Raw genomic sequence first — 12,792 nt, 5'->3', positions numbered from 1 at the left:
AGCTGTGAGAATGCGGCTCGCAACCGTCTAACCAGCCAGTCAGTCAATCTCGTTAGCTCAGAAGTGCAACAATTTCTCATACTACCAAACGCCTAGCCTCGCAGCAAACCCCTCAAATAAATAGAATCCCACAAGGCGCCTGTTGGTGCGTCTGCCTGCGGCCAGTGCTTGAACGTATTTTAAACGAACATAAACATACTCATTATTTTCTTTGATTTGATGCAAATATCATGGCTGACCCACCGAAGAAACTGACATTTGGTTTTTCAAAAGTTGTGAAAAAGTCCAATTTAGTTTCGCTTCCCCAAGCAGTCCCAGAGAAACCTAAGGATGTCCAATTTATTGAATGTCTGGAAGCAAACACAATCAAACTCAGGGAGTAAGTTTGGTCCTGGATAATCTTCTTTCGAATCAGTAATTTTCAACCCTGTTTTTAGTATTTTTATTTATTTAACATGAGGAAATCTTGAGATTTCATCAACCATTTTAAATGATTTCAAAAGTGTGTTGATTATTCACTCAGTGTTCACTGTTCCAAAATTACTTCGTTTCTCTACAAAAGTGTTGCATGTGACATGCATTTTCTCTTTTTTACGTTCTTTAAGTTTTCACCATACTAATTGTTATTGTGTTCTTTTACTTACAGAGGTGAGGAGGAAAAGAAAGACGAAGCACCCCTTGTCATTCCGATTGTTGGACCTCGTAAAAGTAGTACCCTTCCAAACGGAAGAAGTATAGCAGAAGTTGCGGAAGATTTTAGTGATGTAGGCAATAATGGAACTAATAATGCACCGGAGGCTGCCAGTGATAGTCTACCTGCCAATTCTTTAGATGCCATTGCTGCCCGTGAACTCTTACAAGGTAAGTTCTTTTATTTACAAACCTATCAAGGGGAATTTACAATCGGAACGCAGCGATCGTATCTTTAACGCTAGCGTAGTGGTCAGAACAGGGTGAGAGGGAGTGGAAGAGGACTTAACCAGTGTTGTTTTAATGCTAGCAGCAGAACTACGCTTGCTGCATTGCTATTGTAAATCCACCTTAATTGTAAGAGAATCTTTTATTGTGGTGTACTTCAGAATCTCTTCTGTATTTGTAGAGGGAGCCAATGCTTTGAAAGAAGCACCAGTTCCAACATTGGAATCTTTGCCTAGTGCTGAGAAAGAAGCTCTACAAAAAGAGGTCAGTAACATTGAAATGTTGTCTGTATTTCAATAATTGAAATTATATCTAATTTTTTTGGTGATTGTATATAGTCTACCCTTGAGGATTATGAAAACATACCTGTCAACCAGTTTGGGCTAGCTATGCTCAGAGGTATGGGCTGGAAGCCTGATGAAGGAATAGGAAAAAATAAAAAGTAAGTGTCATTTTGAAGCATTTTAAAATCTAAAATATCCAAATAGCACATTGATTTATCAATTTTTGTTTAAGATTGGTGCCTGTGACTGCTCCCAATGTTCGACCAAAGGGTATGGGTTTGGGAGCAGACAAAGTTCTACTTGCATCTGCTAAAGCCGCTAAAGCATCTACCAACTCTAAGGATGAGGAAGAATTACGTATGGCTAAAGGTGCATATGTTAAAATCTTGGCAGGAATGAACAAAAATATGTATGGCCAGGTAAGCAAAACAAGCACATTTCAAATTTTACTGTATCAATCAAAACAGAGAATTTCATGACTGGCTTCTATATTTTTGTTACAGGTTGAAGGTTTCACTGATGATTCTGGACGTGTTTTGCTGAAAATGGCCATAGGTGGACGAGTAATATCTGTCAATGAAGGAACTGTTATTCTTGTTTCTAAAAAGGAATACAGTGATAATGGAAGAGTTCTCAGTAAGTTCTGTTTTGTCTTACAATTGAATAGAGTCAACCTCTTGATTGCAGTAATAATACTGACTTTGACAACAACACTATTTTTAAGGCACCTTACCCCAATAATTGGTTTTATTATATTTTTTTTCTAATTTTAGATGCTGCTAAGTATCAAGAATACAAAAGAAATGAAGAGGCAGGACTAGACCCAATGAAAATAAAGAAGGAAACCTCTCCATCTGACGAAAAACCTAGACAGCAATCTACAAGTTCATCAAAGACTTCTAAAAGCTCAAATTCTAAAAGCGGAAACTTCAAGAAAGAAAAGTATCGTGAGCACTCCCCTAAAAGAGAAAAGGGGTCTTTAAGTCCCAGGCGGAGAAAAGAAGAATCAACTTCCAGAAGCAGGTCTAAAACACCCCAAAAATATGTCCAAAAAAAGCCCAGTAGTAGAGGACATAGAGACAGATCTATTTCACCCTCTTTCAGAAGGAAAACAAGTCCTACTCATGGAGACAAAAAAAAGACATCATCTGCTAGAAACAGAAGTCAATCTAGTTCACCAGAAAGAAACTCAAGGCATCAATCTCCTAGCTCCAGGAGGAGTAGAAGTCACAGCAGGTCTGTTTCTAGAGAAAAAAGTAGATACTCAGAATACAAGAAAAAGTATGATGACTCTGATAGTGAATCTAAATCGCGCAAGAAAAAAAAGAAAAAACAGAAAGAAAGGAAGCACTCTTCATCTGACGACAGTTCAAGATCAAGGTCTAGGTCTCCTAAGAGAAGGAATAAAAGCAAGAAGCACAGAAAAAGTCGTTCAAGATCCCCTAGTAGCAGAACACGCAGATAAAACCACTTAATGCCCAAGACTGGTAAGTAAACCAATGTTTTGACCTAATTTTATAAAAGAAAGGAAAAAATCTACGATTCTATGTATGCAGCTTTATTTGTAAGTAGTAAAAATATATTTTCTATACATCAGAAACAGGCAGTTCAGGTTCATATCTTATTTTTATACATTTCATTGAATAATAACAAATCTATCGAGAAAACTCAGTCAGTCCGCAAAACATTCTAGTGAACCTCATTCACATTAGTAGTTTACAAATTTTACCGAAAAGTTCTCAAACAATTTTTAAATGAGTATGGTTCTCTATATGTGCCAGTAGTTTTTTTTATGTTTTTACTATTATGTAATTTATTTTATTTTTTAAGTTGACTGGCTCAATTGATAAGTATAAAGCTAAGATAGATACAATTTTATATGTATAAAATAAAGTAATAAAAAAAATGTTTTTGGAGTTTAAAACCACACAATTCATTCTTGACAGAAATATTCTGTTCTTTTCCTTAGCTCTATGAGAGTATTGTAGAAATGAATGCTTTTAGTTATTTCTATACTAGTTTCAAGCAGTCATATCACAAAGTTCATCTGCTGCACAGCCATTTAAAACAAACGCCCTACAATACTCTGATGGTCTTGACAGGAACTATTTTTAGTTGCTCCATTTCCATGTGCTCTCAACTGATAGGCCCACTGGTAAATTTAATTTGACTTTGCACATGGCTCACTGCCATTCTTTCCTTTCTTAAGTAGGCGTTTTTGCACTAAGCTTAGTAGCTCAATAACAAATTTAGGTAGCAAAAATGCCATCTATGCTGAGATTTAGCCAATGTATGGCACAATTGTATCATAGAAGCATGTACAGGAACAAAGAAGTATGTATCATCACCACATGAAAATATACATTTGAGCAGGGAAATAATATTAGCAATCTATTCTGATGGCTCACAGCAATACTGATATGTATCTTTTCCATTTACCGACTCAATAGATTTCCTTCTTTACCTGGGTTATATAAACCACATTTTCTTAAGAGAAAGGGAAAAAAAGGGTTTCACTTGGAGTTAAAAAAAATTAAAAATTGTCTAAAAATCTGATAACCTGCAGACTAGCAGAGCCTCATAGAAAAAATCTATCACAAACATTTGTCTATTAAGAACACAGGACGGATAAAATAGAGAACTGTTAACATTGAGATTCAGAATGTAGTAATTCTAAGATTACTAGTAAAACTTATTGTAGTGCCTAATTACTAATTACCTTATTTTATTTCTTTGAACGTATCTGGAAAACAAGGATGCTAATGACTTGTCTTCTGCAGTTCAGATTTCAATTAGGGTATCACATTTTCTCAACTGGTGGATTGGTCCAGGTTCTTTGGATTACACGGCAATACTTTCCAAAATATGTACTTGCCATGTGAAGTTGTAAATAACCAAGAATATGCTCTAGTATAACAATATCTCACAATATCATCTCTTACTACTGAATGTCCCATCAATAACTTTCAAATTAAAATGGGAATGCACTATCTTTCATATATGTTGCAGCCTTTTAGTTCACAACTCAATTATCATAATTTAGGTATTGTTTTGGTACAGCTATCAAATTATTCTTATTTGTTTATGTAATTATTGTCTGTGAGAGAATCACCACTTGCCAAGCTCCTTCTGTTGAGGTTGAAGCATGCTTTCTCTCTCAGGAGGTAAATCTTCGGCATGCCCAATGTGCTGACTTCCTCCATTCTGCGAGAGAAGTTGATGGCCAGCAGATGATTGTCCTCTGTCCTTACCAATATCTACATCTATGGAGAGCTCTACCCCTGCAAGCAAATGGAGTTTTATAACCAAGCACCTAATAGTGAAACCTGGATAGTAAGATTTGGGATAGTAGGAATATGTCTTTATAAAGTAACTTTCCGGAGGAGCCAATTCAAATTTGTCATTTCACCTAGAATACCTTGATATGACATAATAAGACCTCGGTCTCTAGGGATTCTTAATATTCAGGTTACACTTGACTGTATTTTTGATCATTGTGAGCACATGCAGTTACCTTCAACAGCACTGATACAATGTCCATTTTGCACTGTAATGGACTTTGGAAGAGAAGGATATCCATCAGTATCTGTGTGGAGGTCTGGTTGTGAGAAAGATGGAGGCCCAAACCAACTTAGCACCACAGGAAGAAAGAACAGGCCATGGAAACATCCGAACACTACCACACTTGTGAATAACTGAAACCACACGTTAAACAAAGTGTTTTAACTGCAACTATTTTTATCTGAAAGAAAAACTTTTAAATATAAACTTACTTTGAAGAATGTTGTGAATATGTAGGCATCACTGAATCCAAGTAGAACAAAGGCAAGGAAAGTACTCAATCCTCCATTGAAGACGGCAGGTCCCATTAGTCGCAAAGCAGCTGTTGCCCTCTCTAGATTAAGCCAAAATAAACGGTAAGAGACATTTTTTTGCTGCTATTTGTGCATTTACATTTTTCCAAAACATACCATTTCCAGTTCCAGTCATACGACTGAATTCATATCCAATGTGAGCTGCATAATCCACAGTCAACCCAGTACAAAGCAGCACCATAATGGATGTGGAGACCTCAATGGTTAGGCCATAGAGATACATTGAGCCCACTAAATCCACAAGAGTAAAAATAACACAGCTGATAACCCAAAATGTCACTTGTAGTTCTTGTATTAAGAGTAAAGTGACTATAGCCACGGCTAAGACTGAAAGACCTAAGTTTCGTAAAAGTTCTTCTCCAACAAGCTGAACAAAACAACACAAACATGCCATTAGAATACAATTATAAATAAACAAGACATTAACATTTAATTATTCAGAAAACATACCTTGTTGGTGTACCATGGGATGAAGTCAGGTGAATAGGCTACTGCGTATTTGTCAGCTGTTAAATTAAGGGATTGCAACACATCATATACGGTTGACATTGCAGCTAGTTGTTGTTGACTTGTATTCAGTGGTATATATTGGATTGGTAGATGTGTTGTCTGTTTCAAAAAGTTATTAAAGGGTTTATAGTAGTGCTTTCGCGATATTTGAAAAATAATTTTCTCAGAGTTATTTGCTTACTGTAATATTGTAGTCTCCAAACGGAAAAGAGCTAAACTTCAAATCTTTAAGATGCTCCTGACCTTCCTTAGTAAAAATAAGAAATTCAGACAGGTAACCCTTGTAGTCATCTTCACCCTCTGGCTCTGAAATTAAAGAAGATTATGGTTGACATTAATGAGCTAGAGGGAGCAGACTGACAGACCCTGTAAATATCAGAAGTTTACCATGATTCTTATCCTTCAACCATTTTCCAAATTCCTCATACCAAATTATCATTGAGTCTTGATTCAGATATGGATTTTCCCTTAATTTTTTGGATAGGTAATGCATTTTTTGGGCATCCTCAAAGTAACTCACATTAGCTGAAGTAACATAAGAAAATATGTTAAAGTCAAATTATATTTAAGAAAAAGAAAACAAACGTTTGTTATAGTAGCTGTACTAACTTAAATAGATTCCAGCACGTTTTCCATACTTTGGAAAATACTCATTCAGTTTGTCATAAAACTGTATTGGGTATGATGATTCGTCAAGATACCAAGTCATATCAAACATTTGTTCTATCTGAAGAATACACCATGTGTTGAAACTTACAAGCACCAGTGTGATCACAATCACAAGTATCTGTGAAACATATGCACCAAATAGTTTTAGAAATAACAAAACTTGACATACTTTTTATGATGAAGTGCAACTTTGCTTCTTACCTTAACCGGTGTTTTCATCAACCCTGGAGCAATATACTTTGAAAAAAAATCAAACATGTAATTTCTTTGACTGATTGCATTTGGTTTCCATTCTCTAAGCTTCATGAAGCAGCATCCCTCCCTCTTGGCTGCCACTCTGTATTCATCTAAAGTGAGGCATCCCACAAAGAATGTCACTTCAAAGATGAAGAGGAAGAAAACACCAGATGCAGCAAACATGCAGAATGATTGTAAAAATGGCATTTGCTGAAAGGTAACAACAAATTTTCATTGAGCTTTTTCAGAAAATAATTTTTTTAAGAGTACTAACAAGCACTTATAAATTGAACTTACAGTCGTCATACCAATAGCAAATGCAACAATATCAGTAAGTGAAGTAACTGTAATGGATATTCCTGCAGTTTGTACAGCTCTCGCTATTCTCTCTGGTATGTCTAAATTACTGTGCTCTTTAGTCACATGGTCAAGACTCTGTAATAATGATAATAATATTGTGTATTAAGAATAAGACATTGAACAAAAGAAGAAAAAAATAATTAAAGAATGAAGAAAATACTAACATCAACAATGACAAACATGTCATCTACACCAATCCCAAGCAGGAGGAATGGAAGGATGGGGTGAACTGGGCCAAAGAAAAAACCCAAATGGAAGCAAAATCCATATGAGGCCAGAATGGTAAGGCCAACTATTGAGACCCCCAACAATGACAAGTAAATCTGAAACACAAAAAATTACAATCAAATTTTTTTAACATAACTCATTAGAGAAATTGTGAGAGGAAACAATCAGGCATACCCGTTGTTGAATTAGGTTGCATCTTCCCAACATAAGAATCACATAGAGAATAATAAGTGTAAACCCAGCAAACAGTACTGTCATGTTACTGTCTAAAACATTGTCGAGCATGTCATTATAGCTGGTGAGCAAAAGGGGGGAAAAATCAAATTATTTATCTTTAAGGTATTCTATTTTAACTCAACGTCAAAGAATGAATTGGGCACAATACCTTCTTTTTGCAACTGCATAAACATTCACTCCCTTAGGCTTAGTCCTATTGGTATTGAGCACTCTGTTTAGGAATTCCCTTTCCCAGTCAGGGCCAGTTTTGTTTGACTGAAATAGTTAAGCAGATTGTAAGCACACACAAAATATTTCAAGATATTCCAAAATCTTTACTGCAATTCCTCGCCAATTTACCTCCTGTAACAGCCAGTTGAAAATTACTGCCTTTGCTGATACAACTTTTCCTTTGGCATCGGTTTTTACTCCAGCTAGCAATGATGATACATCTGTGAGGACACTTTTGCTGTAACAAGAACAAAATAATTGTTTTACTTAACAATTTTTGTGGGATGCTCTCTTTATCATCTTCTCCTCACAAAAAGAAGAAGATGAAAATAAGACTGTGTGCAGACTGAGTACACACTTCATTTGCTCAGGGTCGGTATGGTAATAGGCGTAACGACACTCTTGACAGGTGCGGAACCAGATGCCCAAAGGGAGAGAGGGGAAAGGGTGGGGGGGCTGCTTGGCTGCATCGGGACGAAGAGGAGAGTAGAGGGGTTCCGAAACGAGGGATTGGGGGAGGGTGAGAGGATTGTGCCATTGATCGCGGGGAAGGGGCAGAGCGGCAGGCGGCGGCGGCGGTGGCTAGCGCAGCGGTGCCCACCACGGCGCCGGCGGCGCCCGGCGCAACGTGGCGCGGCGGCCCTGGCTCCTCGGTACACGCGAACCCGTCCGCCAGGCCTCCATGCTGGCTGCTGGCGCTGCTGGCACGTCAGTGCACAGGTGCAAGTGGACTCGGCTCGGCCCCTCGCCCGTGACGTCACACCGTCACGGGCCCGCGGAGCTACGCGGAGCAGGGGGCCCGGGCCAGGTATAGACACACACATACGCGCGCTATCTCGCTGCCAGACCGCAGCCCGGGCTGGCCGGCAGGTCAAAGCCACATCAGCACAGCAGTATCATTATGATGATGACGATGATGATGCCTTCCTTCGAAGGCCAAGCACGCCCCGAAACGCGTGACAAAGTCCAAGACAAGTTCTCAGTGCGAAAAGTCCCCCGCCCCCCGCTCCCTTTAAAAAACAAACAACAAAAAAACCAGTGACATATGAATGGTTTCCCATCCTATAGACACCCACTTCCTGTCATTTTCAGGCCGATCGAATAATGTATTTTTTTTACAGAAGTATGTGAGGGGGGGAGGGGGGAGGGTGCTGACGGACGTTCCCGAACACGCGAGCGATACACGACATGTCACCGTCATGCCACACGCGGACTTCGTACCTGGAGCGCATGCCCTTGTTGACGACCCTCTGCACGTCGGCCAGGGTCAGGTTGGCGGGCAGCCCGTTGGGCCACAGCTTGAGCAGGCTCTGGTACACGCAGTCGTTCCGCATCAGCCCGGCCTGCTGCAGGACCCTCTTGAAGTCCTCCGGGAGCTCGGGGATGCCCGCCGGCCCCGGCTGCTTGCCGGCGGCGCCCTGCTGCTGCCCCGGCCCGGCCGTGGTCATCGTGTCCTGGAACCACGACGAGTACCTGCTCGAGGGTGGAGTGGTCGTGTTAGACAAATCTTCTGTCGAATGAGGTAACAAACAGGCTCAGCATACGCACCTGACGCAGACGTCCTCCCATCCCTGCCCGTCAGCCGCCACGGTCGCTTTGATGTCACGCTCCACGTCCGCTATCTGCCGGCGGGGCGCCCGAAAAAGAAAAGGAAATCGTACCGATTTGAGTTAATAGGGTGTAAATGACTCACCGAACGACCAAAGTCGTGTCGCCAGACCGGTGTAACGAGTCAGCCGTTTAGCACGAGTGCGCCTGTGACCCCTCACCTACCTCACCCCCGAGGGGCCTCACCCCGAACCAGGCTGTTTACCAGCGCGGATGAGTGTGAGCAACGTTCAGCGAACGCAACTGTAAACGGCGCAATTGTCTGTCCCATCTCGCGGCCCCCGCTCGTCGTCGCCTCAGTTTGCACACTCACTAAATCAAATCACATACGCACGCCCACACACACTGTCGCACACGCACGGGGGGACCCCTTGGCAACAGAGTCGAGTAGGGCCGTAACTGCGTCTACGGGCGTCTCCAGTTGCGTGGCTGTCACTTGTGAGGCTGCAAACAGGACAGGGGTCACCCGTCTGCGAGGGGAATAATCCTCATCCTCAGTGACGGACTGGGGGGTCAGGGGCCCGGTCGCCGGGCCCCCCTTCGGGGGGCCCGGTGCACTGTGGGTTGCCTACCTCGCCGGAGTTTATCGAACCGAAGTTATAAAAGTTGCCTACCCACAAGGGGCAATTATTATAATTTTTCAATTTTTGTCATTTGAAAATTAAACTACACTGAATCTACCCAAAATAATGAAAATATTGGCAAGGCAGTCCGCTTAAGCGAGTCTTTGTTGTTGAAACAGTCAATAAGGTTGGAAAGGTAAATGCTAAATTCGTGAGCGAAGCGAGCGAAATTTTTGAGCGATAAAAATTGTGAATTTTATATTAGTTTATTGCGAGAAACAATATAGGCCGATCCAGTGCATTAAACTCCTTTACAGATGCAGATGGACTTATGGCATTAGTAATATGCTATACTACTTTAAAGACAGTTCAGTCTGAGTCGAAGTAAAAAATGAAAACACAATGTATCAACTCGCGAGCGAAGCGAGCGCGAAGCCGGAGCGAAACCGTTGTATTTTGCATTTTGGATTAATTTTAGAAGGGTTCTTTCAGGTTACCTTCACTAATTTCTTATCATATTAGGGATCGTACGCAAACCACGTGACGCATTTTGGGGGAGGGAGGGGTCTGTGAAAACACCACTCACCACCACTAGGGGGGAGGGGGGTGTTTCGGCCAAGTCACGTGACTATTAATTACATGCTAAAATAAGCATATTTTTGAGAAAGACTAGCACAAATCCGTTTATTTCGTGATAAATCACTAAAATCTGCCGGTGTTTAATCAAAAAGTCACCACGAAATTAAGTTTTGACTACCAGCAAACATACACTTTTTATTAAAATGCTCTATATAGTCGTAAATACGTCAAATAACACATATGCTGAAAACCACGTGAATATGGAGGGGGGAGGGGGGGGTCCCCGAAACCACCACAGACCACCACAGAGGGGGAGGGGGGTGGTCAAAACCCACCAAAAACCCGTCACGTGGTTTGCGTACGATCCCTTAGAATGCCCCCCCTTCTCGACGAGCCTGCCAGCTATCGAATTTAGCCAATCAAACATAATTGTTCCCCACAAAAAAGTCATTTTTTCACGTGCGCTCCCTTCCCCTGACCTGCCAGAGTTTTACGCTCACGTTGGCGTGAGCGTGAGTTCCTGATTGAACATAGCTCTAGTCTGGTCTGGTCGAATGTCTCAGATCTTCAATAATAAGGGTAGGGGGGCAGTGGTAATTTAAATAAAATACCGTGCATATGCAACCTTACTGTCTGTTCTATTTACTGCTGTGATGCTACATTGACAGCCTGATTGTGACTAGCCTTTGTCACCTGTGACAACGGGGCCCTCCGGGACCCAGAGGGGGCCCGGATCGGGCCCCCAGGGGGGCCCGGGCCCCCTAAAATCGGGGGGGCCCGGTCGCCGTTTTGGCGACCACCGCACCCGGGCCAGTCCGCCACTGCTCATCCTCATCCCGATGATCCCAACGATGATCCCCCGCCGTCTGCCGGTCCCCGTCTGGCCGGCCGGGCCGCGGGCCGCCAGCTGTCTCGCAGAACACTCTCCTGCCCCGGGATTGCATTGACCGAGATTTAAGGAGCCGCGGAACAAACGCGTGACAAGGTTACAAAAGGACTTCCACGCCGCGGGTTGTGAGCAACCGCCTCCGTCCCTCCCTCCGTCCCTCCGTCCCTCCCTCCGTCCCTCCCTCCCTCCCTCCCCGCCGTCTGTCCCTCCTGACGGCACAGGCAGAAGGGCCGAGCGCCGAGCCTCGTGTCGTAGACAAGTCTCTTTCATCTGACTATCAACACATCATTCATGAGTAGGTTCGTCGAAACGGATAGGGCCGGAAGTGCCTCGGTCAGCGCCGGCCCAGGCTGCCTGTCGTTTTCAACAGTTTGGCGCCTGCGGGGCTTAGGGTAGGCCACCCCGCTGTACGCGTATGCACTGTAGGCAAGATGCTGCCTACCTAGCAGGCGCTATGGCAGCTTGCACAGGCAGGTTGAACTTGGTTGGTTCGTTGGTTTGTAAGGGTGGATGACGGATGTGCTTACTGCCTTACGGACTCCAGTGATCGTCCTGGTCCTTAAGGACCCCGCAGTATGAGAAAGACGCCTAACATCGACGTCAAATAATTGAATTTCTTACCGTCCTCAGGACGTCCGGCTCCAGGACGTTACGCGCCTCCACGATGACGCTCTCGTAGCGGATGTCCTCGCGGAAGTTGGCGTCGACGAATTCGGCGGCCTTGCGCACAGGCGAGTCGATGGGCATGTAGAGGTCCAGGTCGGACTGGCCGGCGCGCCAGCTGAGCAGGCCGGAGCCGCAGAGGGCGGCCAGCAGCAGCGACAGCACGCAGGTGAGCAGGGGGCGCCGGCCGATGCACAAGCCCAGCCTGCAATCAAGGATCGGTGGTGAGTGCCAGTCACGCACACAATGGAATGTGGCGGATGTGTCACAAATGGCACGCAGGCGAGCAGGAGGCGCCGCCCAACCCCCTTCAGCCTGGGCCCATAAGGGTTGGGGACTGACACTCAAAGAAGAATGTGACGAGTTTGTCACAAATGGTTGATGGAGTATAGATATCGGGAGGCCGTCGTGACGAGGGAGCAGCGGTATGTAGTGTCGTAGAATTCCCGGGGGTGATCCTTAAAAATTATCATTGCAGGTTCGTTCAAAAGAGCCCAGCGCGGCCTACTATTCGCGACTGCAGCGACGCCACCGGCGCCCCTGTCGCGTCCATTTCACGGACATGTCATCCTGACGTGGTCGGTACGAATTACCCCACTTAAGAGCACACTAGCCGCGCCGTCACCGCGGCACGCCAAGTCGCGCCGAGGGGCTCATGGCCCCGGCTCGTCCGGTGGATCGCTCGCCCTCCCCGGCCGCGGCCGCCCGGCCGCCTGGAAGGAACAATTACAGTGTTGCCGAGCGCCCGAAGGAGATTTTCGCGATTGCCAGGAGGCAGGACTTTAGCCAGGCTATACGCGTACGCGTCCGAGGCGAGCAGCGGACGCTCGCGTGACCTTCAACTCGGACTGGTGGACCACCTCCACCCGTCACCCAGTACCAGGCCGATGAGGATGCTGGCAATTCCGTCACATTGCAGTTAATAACAAAGACGGATATGAAGCCACGTTTCCGCACCACCG

At 43.9% G+C, this 12,792-nt stretch overlaps 2 protein-coding genes across 2 annotated transcripts; one reads left to right on the top strand and one right to left on the bottom strand.

Moving 5' to 3' along the window:
* Positions 1-132: 132 nt before the first annotated feature.
* On the top strand, positions 133-3,126 carry LOC127748865 (G-patch domain and KOW motifs-containing protein). The gene is made up of 7 exons (XM_052264194.1): positions 133-379; positions 647-861; positions 1,100-1,182; positions 1,257-1,360; positions 1,435-1,621; positions 1,706-1,838; positions 1,976-3,126. The coding sequence occupies exons 1-7, from the start codon at positions 231-233 to the stop codon at positions 2,665-2,667; spliced, it is 1,563 nt and encodes a 520-aa protein (XP_052120154.1). The 5' UTR covers positions 133-230; the 3' UTR covers positions 2,668-3,126.
* On the bottom strand, positions 2,745-12,068 carry LOC113201762 (protein patched homolog 3). The gene is made up of 17 exons (XM_052264193.1): positions 11,789-12,068; positions 9,077-9,150; positions 8,750-9,001; positions 7,658-7,766; positions 7,467-7,573; positions 7,256-7,376; positions 7,018-7,176; positions 6,791-6,928; positions 6,458-6,703; positions 6,197-6,374; positions 5,975-6,112; positions 5,769-5,893; positions 5,528-5,686; positions 5,174-5,444; positions 4,976-5,097; positions 4,717-4,897; positions 2,745-4,483 (listed from the first exon to the last, which is right to left on the bottom strand). The coding sequence occupies exons 1-17, from the start codon at positions 11,912-11,914 to the stop codon at positions 4,311-4,313; spliced, it is 2,679 nt and encodes an 892-aa protein (XP_052120153.1). The 5' UTR covers positions 11,915-12,068; the 3' UTR covers positions 2,745-4,310.
* Positions 12,069-12,792: the final 724 nt, after the last annotated feature.

The sequence above is a fragment of the Frankliniella occidentalis genome, unplaced genomic scaffold, assembly GCF_000697945.3.
Source record: "Frankliniella occidentalis isolate FOCC.00 unplaced genomic scaffold, Focc_3.1 Scaffold17, whole genome shotgun sequence".
Lineage (NCBI taxonomy): Eukaryota > Metazoa > Arthropoda > Insecta > Thysanoptera > Thripidae > Frankliniella > Frankliniella occidentalis.
The sequence above is the reverse complement of the archived record's forward strand: the minus strand, read 5'-3'. Positions and strand labels throughout refer to the sequence as shown.